Genomic DNA, 20,587 nt, shown 5'->3' with positions numbered 1-20,587 from the left:
GTTTAAAGTTCACAGCTCACGATGACGCCCAACGCTCTGATGCGATCTACCTTCTCACACTGCACCTCCAAAAACCACATGTCAGACTCAACGCCGAGAGATGGCGCTGGTCAGACTCGTCAATCTGGAAGATGAACTCCCTTGTTTGCACATGCGCAGTGCTTGAGGTTCTGGTAAATCAGCTCATAGCTCTGCTTCAATGGCAGGATTAGTCCACGAACACCTTGTGATGTCCGACTGAATTTCAAACATGTCTGATTTTCACCCGACCTTATGATTCCTGATCAGGACGTGGTCGTTAGAGGCTGAGCACCCCTCGTCACTCCCTGTATACTACACGACACAGGACGTACCATGAGGGTGAAACTCGGCCCGATCGAAAAAGGGCAAAAAAATCGTACAGTGTATGATGTATGCATTTAATTCTTGTCAAGCCTTGGACCTCCTTGTATAAAAAAGATTACCATGACCTCATAGTGAGCTGCATTTGTTGACATAAGTTGCTGTAATTTCTTTAATGAACATGCTGGAGGTGGTGGAAATTTGAAAAACAAAATTCTCATAATAATAATAATAGGTACACTTAAATCTAATGTTAACAGATAAGACCCTTGGCGCTAAACACACAATTTTCGTTTCACTAATTCACAAGAATGGAGTCTAGTTAGTTTAAAAGCTGGAGCATCTCAAGGAGCGGGGTCTTGGACTTTGATCTCTCATAGTGTTGTGATTAATTGCCACTAGACCGCTGAATGTCATGTAAAATGGGTTATTAAAAAAAAACAAAAAAAAATGAATTTTAGAACTGTAACTATACAGTCATATGTTTACACTACTGTTTTTATTCACAATGATTTTTTATCACTGCTGCTTACCTTATCAAGGCTGCGCTTTAAAAATGAAATTGTCTAGAGAACTGTACTTAAAGCTACAGTGTGTAATAATTACAGGGATATAAAGTCAGAAATTTAATATATTATACATAACTATGTTATTTATCATCACCTATGAGCTCAGCCTTTTAACCATGATATTTGCGTTGCCTTAGAATTCGTTATTTATAATTACATAGGAGCGGGTCTCGCAGCCATGGAGGCTGACATCTTTGCGCTACGGCAAGCGCAGAGGCAACAAACTAGCGATTGCGAGATCTCCCATGACGCTCAAAAATAACTACGGCAAGTTGAGAGAGATGAACTGAGACGGTACTGAACAGTAGATGGCAGTATTATGCCTGAGAAGCGTTTAGTCTGCCTGAAACCAAAGAAGAAGAAGAAGAAGCAGGTATACTGCGCCTCAGTAACAAGAAAGGTGAACAAGGCGGCAGGCGTGAGTGACTTTGCAAACTGTTTGGCACTGTGTGGCCAAACATCAGACGAATGGAGGATCATGCCTACTCTGTATCACAACGAAAAGCGGCGGACACCGAACCCCCGTCATCTAAGAAGCGGAAACACGACGAGAATAAACGCAAGCGTGACAAGAAACGGCAAAAAACACGGATCAACATTGGCACGGCATTTACACGATGGAAGTCACTGATGGAGGAAAAAGGTTTTCAAAGTGACGCTCAAGTTGCCAGTTTTCTCTTGGACAGGTAATTAATCCTACACACACAATTGTCTAATATCACTGCAGTTTTTGGAGTACAGGATGCTCAGACCTGTCTAAAACAATAACATGCTGCGTGATGATGCTGTTACTCTCCAGTATATTTATTCAGCAACGTCCCTGACGTTTCACAGGTAATGATTCAGTAATTTTCTGTAAAATAATTTTCTGGATATATACCTCGGTTACTTCTCTCCAGCTCCTTTGGAGATCTTCAAGCCTTTCCTCCTCTGCTCTCACCCCGCTGGCTCCCCTCTCTCGCCTGGCCCTAGCTGCACGGCCTCCCTGCCCTCGCCCTCGTCCTCTCCCTCTTCCTTGCCTTGTAACCCCCGTGCCACCAAAATGACTTGGACTCTGTAAACGGGGAATATATATTCTTCCAGCGAACACAATCTCGCTGTTAAACTAATGACTACAATTACTTCGTCTGTTTATATCACCATGCAAAGCAGCTCACCAAAACGTCACAACGACGTAGAAAAAATAACGGGTATATTTATTATCTTAAGTCTACATGAAATCTATACCCTACTCAGACTAATGAAATACTATCTGTAAAATTATCTATGTAAACAAACCTCATCACTTGAGAAGGTAGGTGATGTGGACGTCGTGGAAGAAATTTTGTCCCGTAACGCTCGCCGTACTGTTGGGGGGGAGAAGCGGTGGGGGGGAGATGTTCATGTTGCTGCGGTCTGCAGTCTGACCGCTAGATGTCGCTGAAAATTACACACTGTAGCTTTAACGAAATTTATTTTTGTTTACACTTGTGTATACAAAATGACAATATAAATCTTTCTTATTATGTGTAAGAGCCTCAATGCTTATTTTGTGTATTATTTTCCCAGCCTTGTTAGATTAAAGTTTCTATTCTCATGTGATTCTTATATTGTTTTAAAATGGATTCAAGGTATAAAACGGTAAAAAACACTGTTACAAATCTTAGCAAACTAATCATGATAACATATCGATGAAAAAGAAACCATTGAGCTAATGTGATATAATCATCTTAATAAAGAAGGTTTTGATGATTCTAAATTAAGCTAATATTTCTGTAAAAGTTACAGCGTGGCTTTAATTATTTTACGACAGGTGTTGATCGAGGACCTCACACAGTCTAGATGCAAAAATATTCCTTTTTTTAAATGAACTATTGTTTAATGTTTAAGGACAATTATCCTGCTTTGTGATAGGGTGCTGGATTGTAATGTGTGTGTGTATGTTTGGGAACTTTTCTAAACAAAGGAAAACCTGCTTTTTGCACACCTATTAGTCCCTCTCAGTTCCACGCGCAAACTTCTGTAAATCGACAGAAGCACATTTAATGGAAGAGTGGCAAAAAATATTTATACTGGAAGAAAACAGTAAAAATTTGTTTTTTAGTTCAGCTCCAGTAGTACATGGTTCAGTTTCTCTGAAAAGGTGAAACTCCACATTTTCCATTTGTAAAAGCTGCTTACAGGTATACGTGTCCCATTTAGAAAGTGCTTGGAGTTTTTACCCACCAGTAAGACAGTTCCCTGAGGACAGACGCAGCCAGACAACGGCTCTCTGCAGCTTGATTGTAAGACACTGGACACATGCGGATGGCCAGGAGGGTCCAGACTGGAGCAAGTGAGGAGGCAAGAACGGGGGGAGTAGACCAGGGAATGGGGGCACTGTTGTACCTCCTCACACTGTTCCTGAGTGCAGTTAAATACTCCCTGCTCACAGACACTGGAAAGTCAAGGCAGATATTTGTTAGACATTTGAGAAACACCAAGAAAATATCAAAAACTATAATCATTACAGATGCAGTGAGTTGTGTTCATGGTAAGGCAGGTTTCTCCATAAAACATCACAATATTTAATGATGGTTTGGTACATTAAAAAATCTCTGCTTGGTAAAACATTTTTTGCCCCATACGTCCATAAATGCTTGAGTCAACAAAATATATTTTAATGGAAGGACTCCAGTCTGTGTTTGTCTTTTTGTGTTGTTCTCCCTTCCACCAGCAGGAGGCGCCTGGTCCTGGTTCGCCTCCTCACACACCTGATGATGGTTGGCTCGTTAGTGGAGTGCTCTTAAGCTGCTGATTGCCACTAGCTCGACGCCAGAGTGTTTGCCAGTTTTGGGTACTCTAGCCAAGCTGAGTTTTTGCCGAGTAAGACTGAGTTCTTGTGTCCCTGAGTTTTAACTTTGTTTTTGTCTTTGCCTCTCGGCAGGAAATCATCCTGCAAACTGGACCTTTTCGGACCTCCTCTCCCAGGAGGGATCAACTGAGCCTTAAACTGAGCCAGGGATTTAAACAGGGGGTTTGGATCCAGTCTCCTTGAAAGGACGTTGAAATTACTCTCTGAGCAAGGGAATCATATTCACTACGAACCCTTCAAGTACAGCAGGAAATCTGAGTGGCAATCAGCATCTCTGTTCACCTACACCGTCCGAGTTCTGGATAAACCCTGTTCCGCCCTCCACCAAATCAGACAAAATCTGGAAACCAACACACAGATTGGAGTCAAAGATCCTTCACTTCTCTGGAAACGTGAGTCAACAATCAGATCCTCTTCTTCAAATCAACGAATAAAATTTCCCACTGACCCTGAACTAATAGTCTGTCTTCCCCTCACCTTCCAGTTCCGCTGAGCAGAGTTCAGAGCAACACTGCACTGTGCTTAATCTCTTCAATAAAACCTGTTAAACTTTTCATCTGTGTCTCTCTGAATTGGTTTCACTGCATGTGGGTCCGAGCTTTAGATAAACTCATGACAGATATGGCTGCTCAGTGGGGCAAGAATGTTCTGGGTCGATCCCCGGCCTGGGGTCTTTCAGCATGGAGTTTGCATGTTCTCCCTGAGCATGTGTTGGATCTCTCCGGGTACTCCGGCTTCCTCCCACAGTCCAAAAAGATGACTGTTAGGTTAATTGGCTTCTCTAAGCTGTCCTTAGGTGTGAGTGTGTGCATGAATGGTTGTTTGTCCTTTGTGTCCATTGCCCTGCAATGGACTGGTGACCTGTCCAGGGTGTACCCCGCCTCTCGCCCATTGACTGCTGGAGATAGGCATCAGCACCCCTTGCAACCCCAATTGGGACAAGTGTGTTAGATAATGGATGGATTTATGATAACTGTTTCCCTTAAAACTTTGGCAAGGATTGTATTAAGGCTGCTAAATGTATGTGGCGGTGTTTAGCAGTATGATAATTAGCCATGTTGCAGTAGAGAGAGTCAGCTCTATAGGCAGCACAAAGCAAAGGACGTCTGCACATAAAGCGTAGTGAAAGACATCTTGTCCTGCTTGTCTTTGAAGATCAGTTCAGGACACTGAAGGTGTTGAGATGTGGTGAAGAAATGCAATGAAATCAACCTATCCTGTTTGAGTGAGCAGGGTCATAGAGTGATTTCATCAGACCTCTTTCACCACAAGGTCTCCATGACAGAGAAAACATTTAGCTTTAAAAGTCAGCGATGAAGGGATTACATACGTCAATCCTATCATGATAGACTGAGGTTTAAGTTAACATCTTAAACATATTTCCTGCATAATTTTCAACTGTAGAAAGTTAGCTAAACACAAAAACATATAAAGTTTCAGCCATTAACTTTATGATGTGCAGTTAAACATAAGCCAGAAAAAAAAGGTCAGCTCAGCCAGTGACACAATTGTTTCATTGTTTTCTGCTTCCTATACATATATTTTACGTATCAGGCTTTTTTCAACAAGGTGATGTAACATTTTAAGTCGGCTTTTTTGTGTAAAGCTGTCTGTTTATTTCCTGAGTCAAAACAATCCTAGAAGACAACTTTGAGTGACATAGATGACACAATTTGATCTTTTAAACAGAAACCAATCATGATCATTACTGTAGCATTACTGTGCTTCCAGGAATATTTTTTTCCTCTTGGATGGAACAGCTTCTCTCCACTAAACTCATAAACAAGTCCCGCCCTAACCTACATACTACAGTAGTAGCCATTCAGAATTTCCCCATTTTCCTTGATGGGCCCTTGGCTGGATCCCCTTCAATTCCTATTTAAACATCAATCTTTGTACTAAAATATTCTCTCATGATTTGGACATTAAGATGGATTAATGAGTCAGAGTAAAAAAAATATGCATGCCCAGGAGAAGGAGGGGGGTCATTCCAGTGGCTGGAAGTTGGAGGGGATTTCGCTGGGAGTTGGAGGGAAGTGGGCTACCATTTGGCTGGTGTTTGACTGGGAAGGGCCATTTTTAATGGCTGCTACTGTAGTTTTACACCCTCACATTTTATAGAGACGCGATCAACCCGAATCACGCAAAAGCAGAGGTGCCTCAGCAAACGCCATGGTCAGTCTTATGTGGAAGGAGGCCGCAAGAGAAACCTGGAGGCTTCCTATCAATGGGCAAAGGGACCTTCTAGCACTTCTATCTCCAGCTAGGAACTATATAGTTGTCTTCAATCCTTTTTATAGGAACAGCTCAACTCAAGGAGTTTGACAACATATTAATTATTTTTTTGCACTCTGTGTGAAACATGCTAATGTCAACATCTTCATATGGTTTGGGTTTTACAATGGAGAGCTTCAACAGAACTACATTTCTAAATGCATCTTTAAAATGTTCTGTTGAAGATTCTCAGTCATCCAGCTCAAAAAACAAAACAAAAAAAAACCTGAATGTTGGAAACTGCAAATCATATACAGTCATATGTTTACATTTTATCACTGATGCACTTTAAAAATGAAAATGTCTTGACAGCTGTAATAAACGAAATTTATTTTTGTAGACACTGTGTGTACAAAATAACAATAAAGTCTGTCTAAGTCATAAAACAATCCAATGGACTTTATTTTTCAGGATGGGAAGACGTTTCGCTTCCCATCCTGAAAGCTTTTTTTTATTTATTTATTTTTTATTTTATGGCACTAGTGGCTTTTTTTTTTTGGACAGTAAGCTGAAAGGAAAATGGGTATGAGAGAGGGGGAGAGACATGCAGTAAAGGACCACAGGTTAAATTCGAACCTGGGTCACCTGCATCAAGGACTAAGGCCTCTGTACATGTATCGTGTACGCCAACTACAGCGCCACATAAGAACGCCCATCCTGGAAGATTTTTCAATGAAAAATGTCAGAATTAGCATTGAGTTCGAAGCTTTACAGAGTGGACTAAAACCAGTTTGTCCATTTGTCAGATTTAATTTGCATGTTTTCTAAAGCAAAACAAGGCTTTGTTTTTGGTCCACTCTACAAAGCCTCAAACTAATCGCCATTTCTGACATTTTGAATAGTAAAGGTTCCTGGCTGGGAAACGAAATAGCTTCAATTTTTTGGAAACAAATTCCAGTGTTTTTGTTTTCTTTTTTGTAAACTTTTTTTAAAAGTTTGAAATGTTATTTTTGTCCTTTATTAAGTTTGAGAGTTGGGTACCCAACCAAAGCTCATCATCCTCTGATCAAATAAGGAAACAAGCTTAGTTTTAACTTTATGTTTTGATATATATATTTAATTTTACTAAAATAAGGACATATTTGATTATCCTAAAATGTTGTCAGCAGGTTAATATGCAGTGTTATGATAATTAGATTAGATTTCTTGACATACCAGGTGTTACAGTTGTTCTGAACCACAGCGCCTGCTGGGTACAGCTTGTCTCCTTCCATACAAGGGCACAATGAGATGGGGACACACTGGCCTTGCTGGTCCTGCACCAGTCCTGCTGGGCACTGACAGCCTGGAACACACATGCCGTGACCCGTTTCGGCACTGAAATCATCGCAGTTCCAGCCCTGACTCAGGTCTGAGCAGGAACCACCGCAGGCACGACCACATTCCTGGTACACCTGACCCCCTGTGCAGTGGACCGCTGGGCAGGAAGGGAAAAAGTGGGGGGAGAAACTTGTTTTAATACTTCTGTGTGTTAAAGTTGGACAACTTAATAAATAAGCTAAAGGTCCCAGTTGTGTGTATTTCTGTTCTAACTGCTAAATGAATGAATAAAGAAGTGAACATTCATGGGAGGAGGGGTCTTACGGCAGAATGTTTGGTTGCGCCAGCGGACTGTCACCCCCTCCTGAGCACAGTGTCGAGCGAAGGCAGTGAGAACGGTGCAGTGACAGGCCCTCTCTGGAACACAGCCACACATCTCTGATAGACAGAGACGGAAATATGGCTCCCTGTCCACCACATCATGGCACTCCTGCAAGGTGAATGTGTGACGTATGCGTGATGGAGCAGAGAGACGTAAGGAGCCAAAGCTCTCTTTAAAAACACTGACCTGAAAGACGGGACTATGTATGATACCACACACTGTTTCAGCATAGATTCTCCTCTGGGTGTACGTGGAGCAGGGATCAGGCGGAGCGCCACCTGGCAGCGTGCAAGGCTCACTTGTGAACTTCTCAGCAAAGGATAAGATGTTGTTCTCTACATCTCCCTCCGGGGTGGTAAAGTCATCGTTTTGGCTCCAAGTAAACGTTCCACACAAACCACGCACCTTAAATGTATCACATGTATCCAGCGACCATCGGTAAAGCATTAAAACAAGAAGGCGTTTCATCTCTGAAACAATTAGTCCTAAATCTTCAAAATGGTGGGAAAGTATTTATTCAGCAATGATATTGCAAGATGAGAGGTCTTTAAGTTTTTATCAAAGGTACACTTCAAGAATAACAGAAAAAAATTTGATAAATCTGGAAATAACATTACAGTATTTTTTAAAGAATTTGTTTGCAAAGTATTGTGGAAAACGTGTTTGGTCATTAACAAAAGCTTAAAGCTTAAGCTACACTTAAATGCGTTAATTATTTATATTGAGTTTAACCTAATCTATGCAGTTAATAGTATTTTTATTGTTATACATGCAAAGGCACTGGCTGTCAGCTAGGAATGCAACAGGGCTCATGTTCAAACAGCACAAATATTCACAATGCTAGTGACAAATCGGACCAGATGAAGAACTTTAAACCCATCACAGAATGTCCACGCCTGGAAAACTAGACAACTCCCTGGAAAATTAGCATCAATTGTTTGTCTTTGTAACCAGTGTTGTTTTCGTCAACGATGATGATGACGAAATGATTTTGTTGACGCTCCTTTCTTTCATGACAGTAACGATAACTGACAAATTAAACATGGATCTTTGAGGACTAAAACATGACTAGTCATAAGTTTGAGTTTTCATCAACGAGACGAGACTAAATAAAAAGTAGAGGGTGGTTGGTTAGAGGTTTAAAATGCATCATTTTGCTGTAATCAGTTAAGCAGTATCAGCGGTGGTCCTGCGTCGTGTTTGGTCATGCTGCCCATCTGCTCTAGCTACTTAATAAACTATATGTGGCTGATCATCCTCTGCCAAGCATAAAAAAATCCCTTTGTTTAACTATCAACATTGTATTTCTTTCCAGCTCACAAAACATAGCATAATGTTTATTTTGGGGTAAAGACCCAGGTAAAAAAAAATGTATATATATTATATGTATATATATATATATATATATATATATATATATATATATATATATATATATATATATATATATATATATATATATATATATATATATATATATATAGAAGTCTGGCTTGTTTAACAGTCTGGCTTGTTTGTGGATTACAAGCCCCATAATTTACAAATAAATTCTTTTAAAAATCCTTCAATGTGACTTTTTATTCTAATTTTGTCTCTAATAATGAAAGTGTAGCGATGATGAAAATTATAGAACTCTCTCATCTTTCTAATCAGAATCTGTGCAATCAGACTAAATATTTTCAGGCCCACAGCATGACGGGTTTTTAGCAGTTTAGTTAGCCAATAGGCGTACTGGGGTTTGATTTTCTTAGAAGTGAATGAACCACATTTAGACTCAGAGTCACCTTGTTTGCAAAGCCAGGTTGCAGGTTGATGAGAGCAAAGGATCCATCTAAATACCAGAGAAGTTGAGCTCCAAATGTCTGGATAATGATGAATGAAGAGGACGCCTTACGCAACACCAGATCCCCGGTCACCACAGGCAGAGTCTCCCGTTGGCCATTCAGAGTCACAGTGCCTGCAACAAACAGTTACGATCTTAGTTACCAGGGTGATAAATGCTATAACTTTGAGCAGACATAAAAAAAAGCAACATTTTAAGTACATTTATATAATTTTATCTTATTAGAAGTGGGAATATGTTGAAAATGTTGACATTTTCAAACAGCATGCCTGTAGCATACATGACCTTTGCTTCTTTCAATGTTCAGTCTGTTAATATTTGTTGTGATATTGTTGTTTTGGCTTAATCTAAACTCCAGGAAACCAGGAGATGACACTTATCTTTATGAAAAGAATAACATAAATTCCAGTAGGGCTGCATGGTGATATAGTAGGTAGCACTGTTGCCTTGCAGCAAAAAGGTTCCGGGTTCGATTCCTGGAGCGGGTACTTTCTGCATGGAGTTTGCATGTTCTCCCTGAGCATGAGTGGGTTCTCTCCAGGTACCCCAGCTTCCTCCCACAGTCCAAAAACATGACTGTTAGGTTAATTGCCTTCTCTAAACCACCTTAGGTATGAGTAAGTGTTTGCATGGTTGTGTGCCTTTGTGTATCTCTGCGACAGACTGGCAATCTGTCCAGGGTGTATCTCACCTTTCACCTATAGACTGCCGGCAGTTAAAGCTACTCACCAGTGTCTGTGATGGTGACTGTTGTGTGCAGGGCTGTCACGGACATCTCCTTTAGACAACTTATTTCTCCTCCCCCTCCCCTGTCCCCTGCTGTGCACTCTCCACACCGCACTACCACCTCTAGCTTTCTGTCAACAAAGTCCTAGAAGCAAAAATGGAATAAATAACACACACCCACAACTCCGGAGCGCGTTACACTGTGGGCAATGTTGTAGCCCCATTTACTCCTAACCCTCTGAAACAGTGCCGAGATCGGTCCGAACATGGTAACCGAAATCACTGTTGAGTGTAAATGGCACGCACAACTGAACCGGACTGTGCCAGACACAACCGAACCACTCTAAACTGGTACTAGTTTATCAGTAGGTCTCGGTTCAGTTCTGGCTCGATTCTTAGATAACAAAGAGCGCGTGAACAGACCGCCTCTTCTCCTTACAGTAAGCCTCCATAATCATGAAATTTCCGACATTCATACAAAATACTAGCTTACTGTAGGTTACTAGCAAATTCAACAAAGGCTGCATTCTCCGCAACCTTCCTGAATGTTCTAGGCGCCGTCATGTTGATTTGCTTGTTTACCTATAGAGAGCAGTAGTACCATAGATTGTCATTAGGAGGTGAGGAACCGTGCTACCGTGGTGTGTAAATGGTCGTAAGGAAACATGCTCGGCACGGTTAACTGATCGAAGCTCGGTCCAAACTCGGCACAAATCAGTTTTCAGAGGGTAGTGTAGATGGGGCTTTAGTCTTACCTCTACAACAACGAAAGGACAGTTTCCACCAGACAGTGCATAGCGTTTTTTGTCGAATGTGGTCACCTGCAGTGCTCCCATCAGAGTGCATTGGCCTGCGCATCTCTCACCTGTACATTCCCACCAACCTGCCCTGCACACACTGGGTCAATAGGGACACCATGAAGGGGAATTAGAAAGACCAAATATCTGATAAAGACTGTTAAGCATGGTTCTGGAGATTTAAGCTCACCAGGTGTTGCATTTTATCTGGATCGTGTCCCCGGGTTGGTAGCTACGTCTGCGATGGAAACAGGGACAGTCTTCTCTTTTCAAGCAGTGGCCCTGGTGAAGGTAGAGACCAGGAGGACACTCACAGCCCCCCACGCACTCCTCTCTGCACTGACCCATGGCTGCAGCAGGTCCTGGAAGCTGAGGGGAAGTACAGCTTGGAGGACAGGAGGACACACAGTCAGAGAAGACCTGTCCTCTGGGGCAGACGCGACCTGGTAAGACAGATAACATTTGAGGAAACAAAGAACCAAACATAGGGTATGGGATGCAATAACGATAACATTTATAAACTGTTGTATTTCTTTACCACATAATGCTGCTGTCCTCCACATTATGATGATGTGTTGCTGAGCACACTCCCTGGTGTAGCTGGCCAGGGTGTCACACACTGCATCCTGCCTCTCTTTGGGTGAGAGGCTACAGTACAGATAATGACAGGTGTCTATGTATGGGACTGGGTCAACCTACATTGGAGACAGACACAACCTTTGATTATCTATCTTGAAATTACCAGTATTGTAATAAAGCACATTTAAGCCCAATGTTATTGATTTCCCTGGCTCATTAAGGAGCAAAGCAATGTCTTAATTGAAAAATCTTTTTTTCTGGATGTAATTACTATAACACTGGGCTTACACCTAACGCTGTGGAGCTGTGGGAGCAGAAAGTCACACGTACAGAATTCTAGTCGGTGTTGCGCAAAACCAGTCATTGCTGCATGTAAACATTCCTTTTCATTGCTTAATAACCCTATATTTCTGTTTTATCTTTCTGCAATTTAGGTTAGCATACAGTAGCTGCCATTCAAAATTACCCTTCCCAGTTAAACGGCAGCCCACTTCCCTACAACTCCCAGCAAAATTCCCTCCAACTTCCAGCCACTGGCCTTCTCCTTGGCGTACATATTTTTGTACACTTACGCCACCCTTTCACTGAATTACAGGGTCTCATTAGGAGATTACGCTTCTCTTTAGATCTTAATGTCCACAAATCATGACAGAAAGAATATTGTAGTACAAAGATGGATGCTTAAAAAAGGAATTGTAGGGGACCAGCCAAGAGGCCATCAAAGAAATTGGGGAAATTTTGAATGGCTACTACTGTAGGTTGATTTCTACATGGACTTTTTCCTGCCTGGCACCCAAGTTTAGAGGATGCTATTTGAGGACCTAAATCCAGAGGTGATTTCTTGTTGATTTAATGTAGAGGTAGATGTTAACAGAAGCAGAAATCCAGAAATATTATAGAAGGAACTCAGGGTTCAAAACTAGGAGACGCGAGGGAAAAACATACATGAGGAGTGAAGATATGGGAGAGAACAATTGCTGAGTTTGAATGCATCCCCCAAAGGCCAGATTCGTCATAGCGCGGCGCTGTGGTCTGTTCAGATTGTAAGACTCCTCATTATTTGCCTCTTTTGAAGAACAGTTCCAATGTATCCTACTAAGCTTTGAGTATCCTATCATTCATTGTGAGCAGCTGCTGTGATTGGTGTTAGTGGTGAATGTTGTATAAGTATGTGAATAGTTCCATCTGAAATGAATTAAAATAATTATTTCAAATTGTTATTGAGTCAGATATGTGGTGCATAATATTTGGTTTGAGAGGGTATTGAAAGGTATTATTTGTCTCTGTGCAATCAGGTTTGGATGTCATTTTAGCTCAGATTCTAATATATCTGTAGTGTGGGGACGATAAATCTGATACGGTACTACTGTTGAAACTCCTCGAAAATGTTATTAGCACCAGAACATCAGTGAGAAATTTTATAGGCTATTCATTCTTTGACTGTTTTGTGTGTCAACTGTCATGGTTGCTAGCCAAAACTCCAGTCCAGGTAGACCGGGTCCTTAGAGGATGCAGCCTATGAAATAGAACGCACCCAATCAATGGTGATTAGCTAACTGGGAGAAGGTGCAGACGGAAGACGCTAAGGGGAAACAAGAGGGGCAACAGGGAGTAAACAGAACGAAAACTAGAAAAGAACTTAAATGAAGCAAAATGGAAGAAAGACCAATAAGAAGAAAATTAAGATTGACCAAGGGTAAACTAGCGATAACTCAAGAAAAGTGCAAGCTAAGAAGTAAAAAATTATATAACTCTTAACAGTAAAAACAGAACAAATCCAAGCCTAACTGAAAACCAAAAGTGAAAAGTAAGCGGCATGGTTAAGAGGAGCTCAGGCAACCTCAATTTCATTTATTCATCATGATATCACCAGGTCAAAGATTTCTATAACTTGAACATTGGAGATGATGTTCTGACCAGCACCTCTTTCATTGTATGCAACTTCCCTTAATGTCTAAAGATATTCTGACCTGGCGGTGGCACTGCGCAAAGGGGTTCTCCAGCAGCTGATGACACACTGATTCTGCCTCTCTGCGTAGAGTGGGCTCTCCAGAAACTTCACATCTGTGGCCGAGCTCGGCGGCATCGCTGCAGTCCTGATGGACGGAGCAAGGAACTAAATTAGTAACTTAATATAAAACTAAAGGAATCAGAGAAACATCAATAGAGCAGTGTTGACAGCTAAGATCCCTCTACTATAAGAGATTTTCTTAAAATGTGGATCTAAACAAAAGGATTTTGTATACCTTGTAGAATAATACAAATTGGTGGAGGAAAAAGAATTAATGTTCTTTTAAATACAAAGACATTCAAAAAGGATTTAGCAAGTCACAGTGCCTCATTATGTTGGTCCGGAACTTTCCACGAGTTGCCAAAACTTGCAGCGTATGGAGACACGATTCCGGCCATCGTGGTGAAATCATCTATGTTTATAACAAAGGAAGGTTAGAGATCATGTCTGACTCACTAATAACAGAGAAGCAGAACACTGAGACACCTACCATCTGCGTTGTTGTTAAAGACGCCACAGAGTCCCCTGGTGGTTCCCAGGTGCTCAGAGGTTACCGTCACATACACTGTGTTGACCATGTCGAACTTCACCCTAACTCCCACTCCACTCTCCACAAACACAAAGTCCCCGAGCCAATGGACACTCACTCCTTGGGGCAATAAGAAAAAAACGGTATATAAAAGCCAAACCTGTCAGAACTTTTAAAACACATTATTCTTATTTTTTATAAACAGAGCAAACTAGACCCCATGTTAGAAAAAAGGGGATTTGTTTTGAGGGTCATTCCACTGATGTCAGAAATCCAGTTTGTGTGGTCTGTTTTTGTGTTTCCTTTTCTCCTCCACCAGGTGGTTCCCCGTTCTCATTGGGCCTCCCTGCACACCTGCAGCTCGTTGCCTCATTACCTGAGGACTCTTAAGCTGCTGACTGCCACTACCTCGATGCCAGGGTGTTGGCTGTTTGGTGTACTCTAGCCAAACTGATTTTTGAAAGAAAACCCAGTGAGAGGTCCTCCACAAAGATGTTAAGACTCTCCAGTGGCACACTGGGTAGCCACTGGAGAGTCTTACCTGGCAGCATGAAGGTCACGGGTTCGATTCCCGTCTCAGAGTTTTACTGCATGGAGTTTGCATCTTCTCCCTGAGCATGCATTGGTTCTCTCCACGATGATCTACCTCTACAGGTGTTCTAGGGAGGTTTTATAAGCACACAGATATGGAGGTGGAAACCATGATCGATTATTTACATTTTAGGACATATCAGAGCTTGATTAGGATTGTGAGAACAAAGAAAAGAGACTTAACATATGGATTTAAGTAAAACCAGCATCAAAGGTTATGCCAAGCTTAATGGTAGAGAATGATGAGGTCAGAGTGTTTGTTTTATGCCAGATATGCATTTTATCGCTTATGGCTCAACCAGTTCTAACATTCAGAACAATGCAACCATTACTGAAATACTCCAAAAACATTTACTTTAATCATAAACAAAAGTTATAAGAACTATGTCTTTCTCTGCTTAGAATTTCTCACCGTTTTGAAAAAGCGGCTCCTGTTTTGGAACAGGTATGCTGTTCAGTGTTATGTTTTTTTGATGAATAGAAACCAAATCCAGACCCAGCATCATCCTCAGGGCCTGGAAGCAAATTAGCAATAATGTACAGATGTTTTGTCAGGATTTACAGATGCTGGCAGGAAGCAGATCAGTGCGAGGATCGGTGTTAAGAGTTAGGGCTGGAAACATTACCTTACTACAGTCTCCTCTTTGGTCACAGACTGTACTGATGTAGACGGCCCAGGTGCCATCAGTAGAGGAAGCAAGAAGGTACGTACAGCTTCCCTGGAAGTGAAAGTGCTTCCTGTCAAAAGTGCGATAATGGGCTCCACCCCAGGACATGCATGTGGCGGAGCCTTGAGGGACCCTGGCAGTACCTAACAGGCCGCTCCGGACCAGAGGAGAGGACTGGGAGTCTGGAGGGGAGACGGAGAGGCAGTGCTTGTGAGACATCCTTCACGTGGAATGGTTTTCCAGCCAGAGGAAGCATCTAATAATACATTCTATCACACATTAAGGTGTTTTTAGACCTGGCAGCAGAGTATAGGTGCAAGTCAAACACGTTTGGTCCGAAGCGTTCCTCCAGCTTAGTCCCCAAAGGGTGCTGCAGCATTGCTCCATCGGCATGAGTGAGGCGTTATGAATGCCAGGAAATTCTTCACAGTTCCAGGTGGAATAGCACTGCCCACGTACCCCAACACCTAGAAGGAACAGAAAACAATAAACTTGCTGCACCAAGAAATGTCTTTGCTCAGCTGTTCTAACTTTACTTGGGATATACCACCTCATACTGAGTTACATTCAAAAATCCTGCTTATGCCTAAATGTAATAATTTTCCAATGGGATTAATAAAGTATTTTTAAATTGAGTTGAATTGAACATGACATTAAATCACACAGAAGGATGAAAATGTGTCTTTTGTTTACATTTTAATGCAAAACTTAGTAACTATTTTTTTGTGGACCTAAATGTGAAGGATTCTTTATCACTACAGTTTAAGTCTAATTGCAGTTCATTAAATTTTACTAGATTTTAAATATTTTTGACCAACATTTTTATAGATGCACAATCAACCCCTGGTTTCGTGCTCTTACCCTGAGAGCAATGAAGTCCTCCCCACCCCTCACAGCAGGTCCTTACGGTCTTATTAACTGCTCGGCTCTCCATCTCTGGGGGTCTAAAAAGGACAGAGAAATGTGAGAACTAAACTTTGAAACTATCCAAGTTGTCTTTGGGTTCATGTCTACGTCAAGAAATAATTAATTGTAACTAAGAAAGAAACAGTCAGTCTCTAAATGTGTTGGTAGTTTTGTGTTATTGGAGAGGAACCCAGGTACCCCTCATTACAAATGTTCACCGGTGTCGACTCTAATTTCATTTTTTGATTTTGCATTTCTGTCACTTTTAATACCTCAGATGATCAAACTAACTCCCATGTTAAACAAAGAACATTTCCAATTATCATAGCTACCTCACTTCGTTCTCTATTGGTGCTAGGTATTGCTTCAGCAACCTCCACTTCAGTAACATGGTGGCTTTTAGAGAATGTTTAACACCACAGCATCTCAGTTGTATTGAGGCCGAGATTTACTTAATAACATTGTTTGTTTGGCTGATTTCTTTTTCATTATCCCTTTTAAGCAATTCAGTTAACCCCTTGAGCCCCGCTGGCCCAGCTGACACCAGCTGATGTTTATCTATTTATAGAAATGGCCAAGACACAGTCACATGGTGTTTCATCCACACACCTTTCAATTAGGGCTTTACATTTTCTTAAACATGTTTCAAAATATTTTTTTTAACCAATTATTTTTCTTCTATAGATTAATCATAGGTTAATCAAATAAAATGAGATTTAAAATTCCACCTGACATGTCTGACTCAGCGGGAGTAAAAGCAATTTTAGCTCCATCCCCTAATTGCTGGCATCATTGGAAACTAGAGGCTCAGAACTTTCCAAGGAGGGGTCAGAGGTGATTATGTGACCATTTTAGGTGATGTAACCGGCATTACATAAGCTTACTCTGTTATTCTTATTTTTTATTCAGTTTGGTATTATTGGTGGATTTCAATGAAACAATGGCTAAATTTTAGGAGCAAAGGCTTTGCCTTATGCATAAGGTCTCCAATAATGTAAATCAGCATATTTGTCTGAGCAGATTCCCTTTTATGAGTGGAAAAATGCATTTTTGTACTTTTGGCACTGCCCACTAAAACCTTTGAGGAACATACATACTTCAACATATTCAGTCAAAATTAACTTGAGTTATAGTCAAGATGTGGAAAATAATTTGGCAAGGCTAATTAGGTTTCATTTTGTCTTTGTTTATGACCTATAAATCAGGCATGGCGATATTTAAAATAGTGGTTCCACCAGAAAATTATTACTCAATGCCTTTCTGTCATAAAAATTCAAACAACTGTGTTTCCAATTAATAGTTTGGGAGCTGTAATTTCTTTAATATGTTTGGGAGGTGTACTTGTTTTAATATATATTTTCAGGTGTAATTTGCTCCTAAGACCCTCAGGGCTTAAGGGGTTAATGTTGGACATCAGATCACTGCCATAATGAATAACTCTGTGGTGCCAAAGTCTACAGTCATAAACTGATAGAGGTCTCCCTTGGATTTTTCACCAACAGCAAAACTCAGAACTAACCAATAGCAGGTAGTTATCCAGCAGCAAAGCAAAAACAAAAATCACATAACCTACCACCATACAGGTGCTGGTCATAAAATTAGAATATCATGAAAAAGTAGATTGATTTCAGTAATTCCATTTAAAAAGTGAAACTTGTATATTATATTCATACATTACATACAAACTCATATATTTCAGATGTTTATTTTGTTTAATTTTGATGATTACAAATGACAACAAATGAAAATCTCAAATTCATCATATCAGAAAATTAGAATATTGTGAAAAGGTTCAAAATTGATGGCCCCTGGTGCCACACTCTAATCAGCTAATTAACTCAAACCACCTGCAAAAGCCTTTAAATGGTCTTTCAGTCTAGTTCTATAGGCTACACAATCATGGGGAAGACTGCTGACTTGACAGTTGTCCAAAAGACGACCATCGACACCTTGCACAAGGAGGGCAAGACACAAAAGGTCATCGCTAAAGAGGCTGGCTGTTCACAGAGCTCAGTGTCCAAGCACATTAATAGAGAGGCGAAGGGAAGGAAAAGATGTGGTCGAAAAAAGTGTACAAGCAAGAGAGATAACCGCACCCTGGAGAGGATTGTGAAACAAAACCCCTTCAAAAATGTGGGGGAGATTCACAAAGAGTGGACTGCAGCTGGAGTGAGTGCTTCAAGAACCACCACACACAGACGTATGAAAGACATGGGTTTCTGCTGTCGCATTCCTTGTGTCAAGCCACTCTTGAACCACAGACAGCGTCAGAAGCGTCTTGCCTGGGCTAAAGAGAAACAGGACTGGACTGCTGGTGAGTGGTCCAAAGTCATGTTCTCTGATGAAAGTAAATTTTGCATTTCCTTTGGAAATCAAGGTCCCAGAGTCTGGAGGAAAAGAAGAGAGGCACTTCATCCACGTTGCTTGAAGTCCAGTGTAAAGTTTCCACAGTCAGTGATGGTTTGGGGTGCCATGTCATCTGCTGGTGTTGGTCCATTGTGTTTTCTGAGGTCCAGGGTCAACGCAGCCACATACCAGGACGTTTTAGAGCACTTCATGCTTCCTGCAGCTGACCAACTTTTTGGAGATGCAGATTTCATTTTCCAACAGGACTTGGCACCTGCACACAGTGCCAAAGCTACCAGTACCTGGTTGAAGGACCATGGTATCCCTGTTCTTAATTGGCCAGCAAACTCTCCTGACCTTAACCCCATAGAAAATCTATGGGGTATTGTGAAGAAGAAGATGCAATACACCAGACCCAACAATTCAGAAGAGCTAAAAGCCACTATTAGAGCAACCTGGGCTATCATAACACCTGAGCAGTGCCACAGACTGATCGACTCCATGCCACGCCGCATTGCTGCAGTAATACAGGCCAAAGGGGGCCCAACTAAATACTGAGTGCTGTACATGCTCATACTTTTCATGTTCATACTTTTCAGTTGGCCAACATTTCTATAAATCCTTTGTTTTTATTGGTCTTCAGTAATATTCTAATTTTCTGATATGATGAATTTGAGATTTTCATTTGTTGTCATTTGTAATCATCAAAATTAAACAAAATAAACATCTGAAATATATGAGTTTGTATGTAATGTATGAATATAATATACAAGTTTCACTTTTTAAATGGAATTACTGAAATCAATCTACTTTTTCATGATATTCTAATTTTATGACCAGCACCTGTATTTTTCTCTCGATATGGGTCCTAATGTACACAGACTAGAAATATGCAGAGCTAACAAAAATGTTTGAACACAATTTTCATATGCAGTTAGAGGGAATGTTGCTACTAACAGGTGGAGGATTTTGTATTTGCCAGTTCCTTTAATCATGGATACTTTGAGACAGCAGAGTGGACTTTTTTTCAATATATTTTCCAACAGTTTGCAACAGCACTGCACACAAATAGAATGACTAAGATAGAGAAGATGCAGAGGAGAGAAAATATGAGCTTTTCTGTTTTTTTTATGAAATGAGAATAACAATTAAAGCTGTGCAAGGTTAGGAGATCAACTTTGCACCTTTTTTTACTTGCAAATGTTGAGTAGATTAGGACCTGACTGTTTAACTTGAGAATGTCTGTTTAACTATTTACTCCAGTTAAATAAACAGAGATTGATCGATTTCACTCAGTTGGCCTTTTGTTATATCTTTGCAAAGAGAGAACAATTTATCATACAGCCCTTATGGCATGGTTATCAGCCCTGTTCTGATCCCCTTACTTACAATATTGGAAAGTAGTCAGAGTCGAAACAAATTACAGACACTTTGGTTAAACATTAACATGTTATGAATAAACCTTGAAAAAGAATCTGGCTTGCAATGGAAATAAGTATGTCTTGTCTACAAACACCTCTCACTCAGGCATTGTGTGGATTGCAAGTGATACAAACTGAGTTAAAATCTTTTATCAGTGAGTAAACAGCATAAATCAATATATGAAATAAGAGAAATCTAAATTTTACAACCACACCATCTAGGCTGAAGTTATTTGAGATAAGTGAGGCCTTCAGAGCTTTAGGAGTCTGATGTTCTTTTGCGAGAATAGTTGATTAAAATTAAGTAGTTAATTTTGGAGTAATTCTGCTGGGTCCATAATTCCTGGTAGGGTTCACTGGAAATGACAAAGACAAATGGCTGTCCAAACCAAACATATAGCACATAATGGCAACGGCAGGGTATGGTAATCATCCTCTCAGTTCATGCTCATGCTCTCTTACTTGTCTTCAAGAAATAAGATTGATTATAAAATTGAAAATATTGTAATG

At 40.7% G+C, this 20,587-nt stretch overlaps 1 protein-coding gene across 1 annotated transcript in view; it reads right to left on the bottom strand.

Annotated features, from left to right (window-relative positions):
* scospondin (subcommissural organ spondin) overlaps nucleotides 1-20,587 on the bottom strand; it is a gene marked incomplete at its 3' end in the record, with an annotated part of 132,540 nt that overhangs the window by 105,596 nt on the left and 6,357 nt on the right. Inside the window, exons 4-19 of the mRNA XM_038298218.1 lie at nucleotides 16,266-16,348; nucleotides 15,701-15,871; nucleotides 15,363-15,586; nucleotides 15,149-15,251; nucleotides 14,107-14,265; nucleotides 13,943-14,028; nucleotides 13,576-13,701; nucleotides 11,565-11,721; nucleotides 11,217-11,469; nucleotides 10,985-11,126; nucleotides 10,233-10,374; nucleotides 9,445-9,617; nucleotides 7,847-8,065; nucleotides 7,603-7,768; nucleotides 7,174-7,435; nucleotides 3,117-3,327 (exon numbers count right to left, since the gene is read on the bottom strand). Of these exons, the coding sequence (XP_038154146.1) occupies nucleotides 3,117-3,327; nucleotides 7,174-7,435; nucleotides 7,603-7,768; nucleotides 7,847-8,065; nucleotides 9,445-9,617; nucleotides 10,233-10,374; nucleotides 10,985-11,126; nucleotides 11,217-11,469; nucleotides 11,565-11,721; nucleotides 13,576-13,701; nucleotides 13,943-14,028; nucleotides 14,107-14,265; nucleotides 15,149-15,251; nucleotides 15,363-15,586; nucleotides 15,701-15,871; nucleotides 16,266-16,348 (2,677 nt within the window). The remainder of the gene's footprint in view (nucleotides 1-3,116; nucleotides 3,328-7,173; nucleotides 7,436-7,602; nucleotides 7,769-7,846; nucleotides 8,066-9,444; nucleotides 9,618-10,232; nucleotides 10,375-10,984; nucleotides 11,127-11,216; nucleotides 11,470-11,564; nucleotides 11,722-13,575; nucleotides 13,702-13,942; nucleotides 14,029-14,106; nucleotides 14,266-15,148; nucleotides 15,252-15,362; nucleotides 15,587-15,700; nucleotides 15,872-16,265; nucleotides 16,349-20,587) is intronic.

Source organism: Cyprinodon tularosa, unplaced genomic scaffold (assembly GCF_016077235.1).
Source record: "Cyprinodon tularosa strain WSP-4 unplaced genomic scaffold, ASM1607723v1 ctg402, whole genome shotgun sequence".
NCBI classification, from domain to species: domain Eukaryota; kingdom Metazoa; phylum Chordata; class Actinopteri; order Cyprinodontiformes; family Cyprinodontidae; genus Cyprinodon; species Cyprinodon tularosa.
The sequence above is the reverse complement of the archived record's forward strand: the minus strand, read 5'-3'. Positions and strand labels throughout refer to the sequence as shown.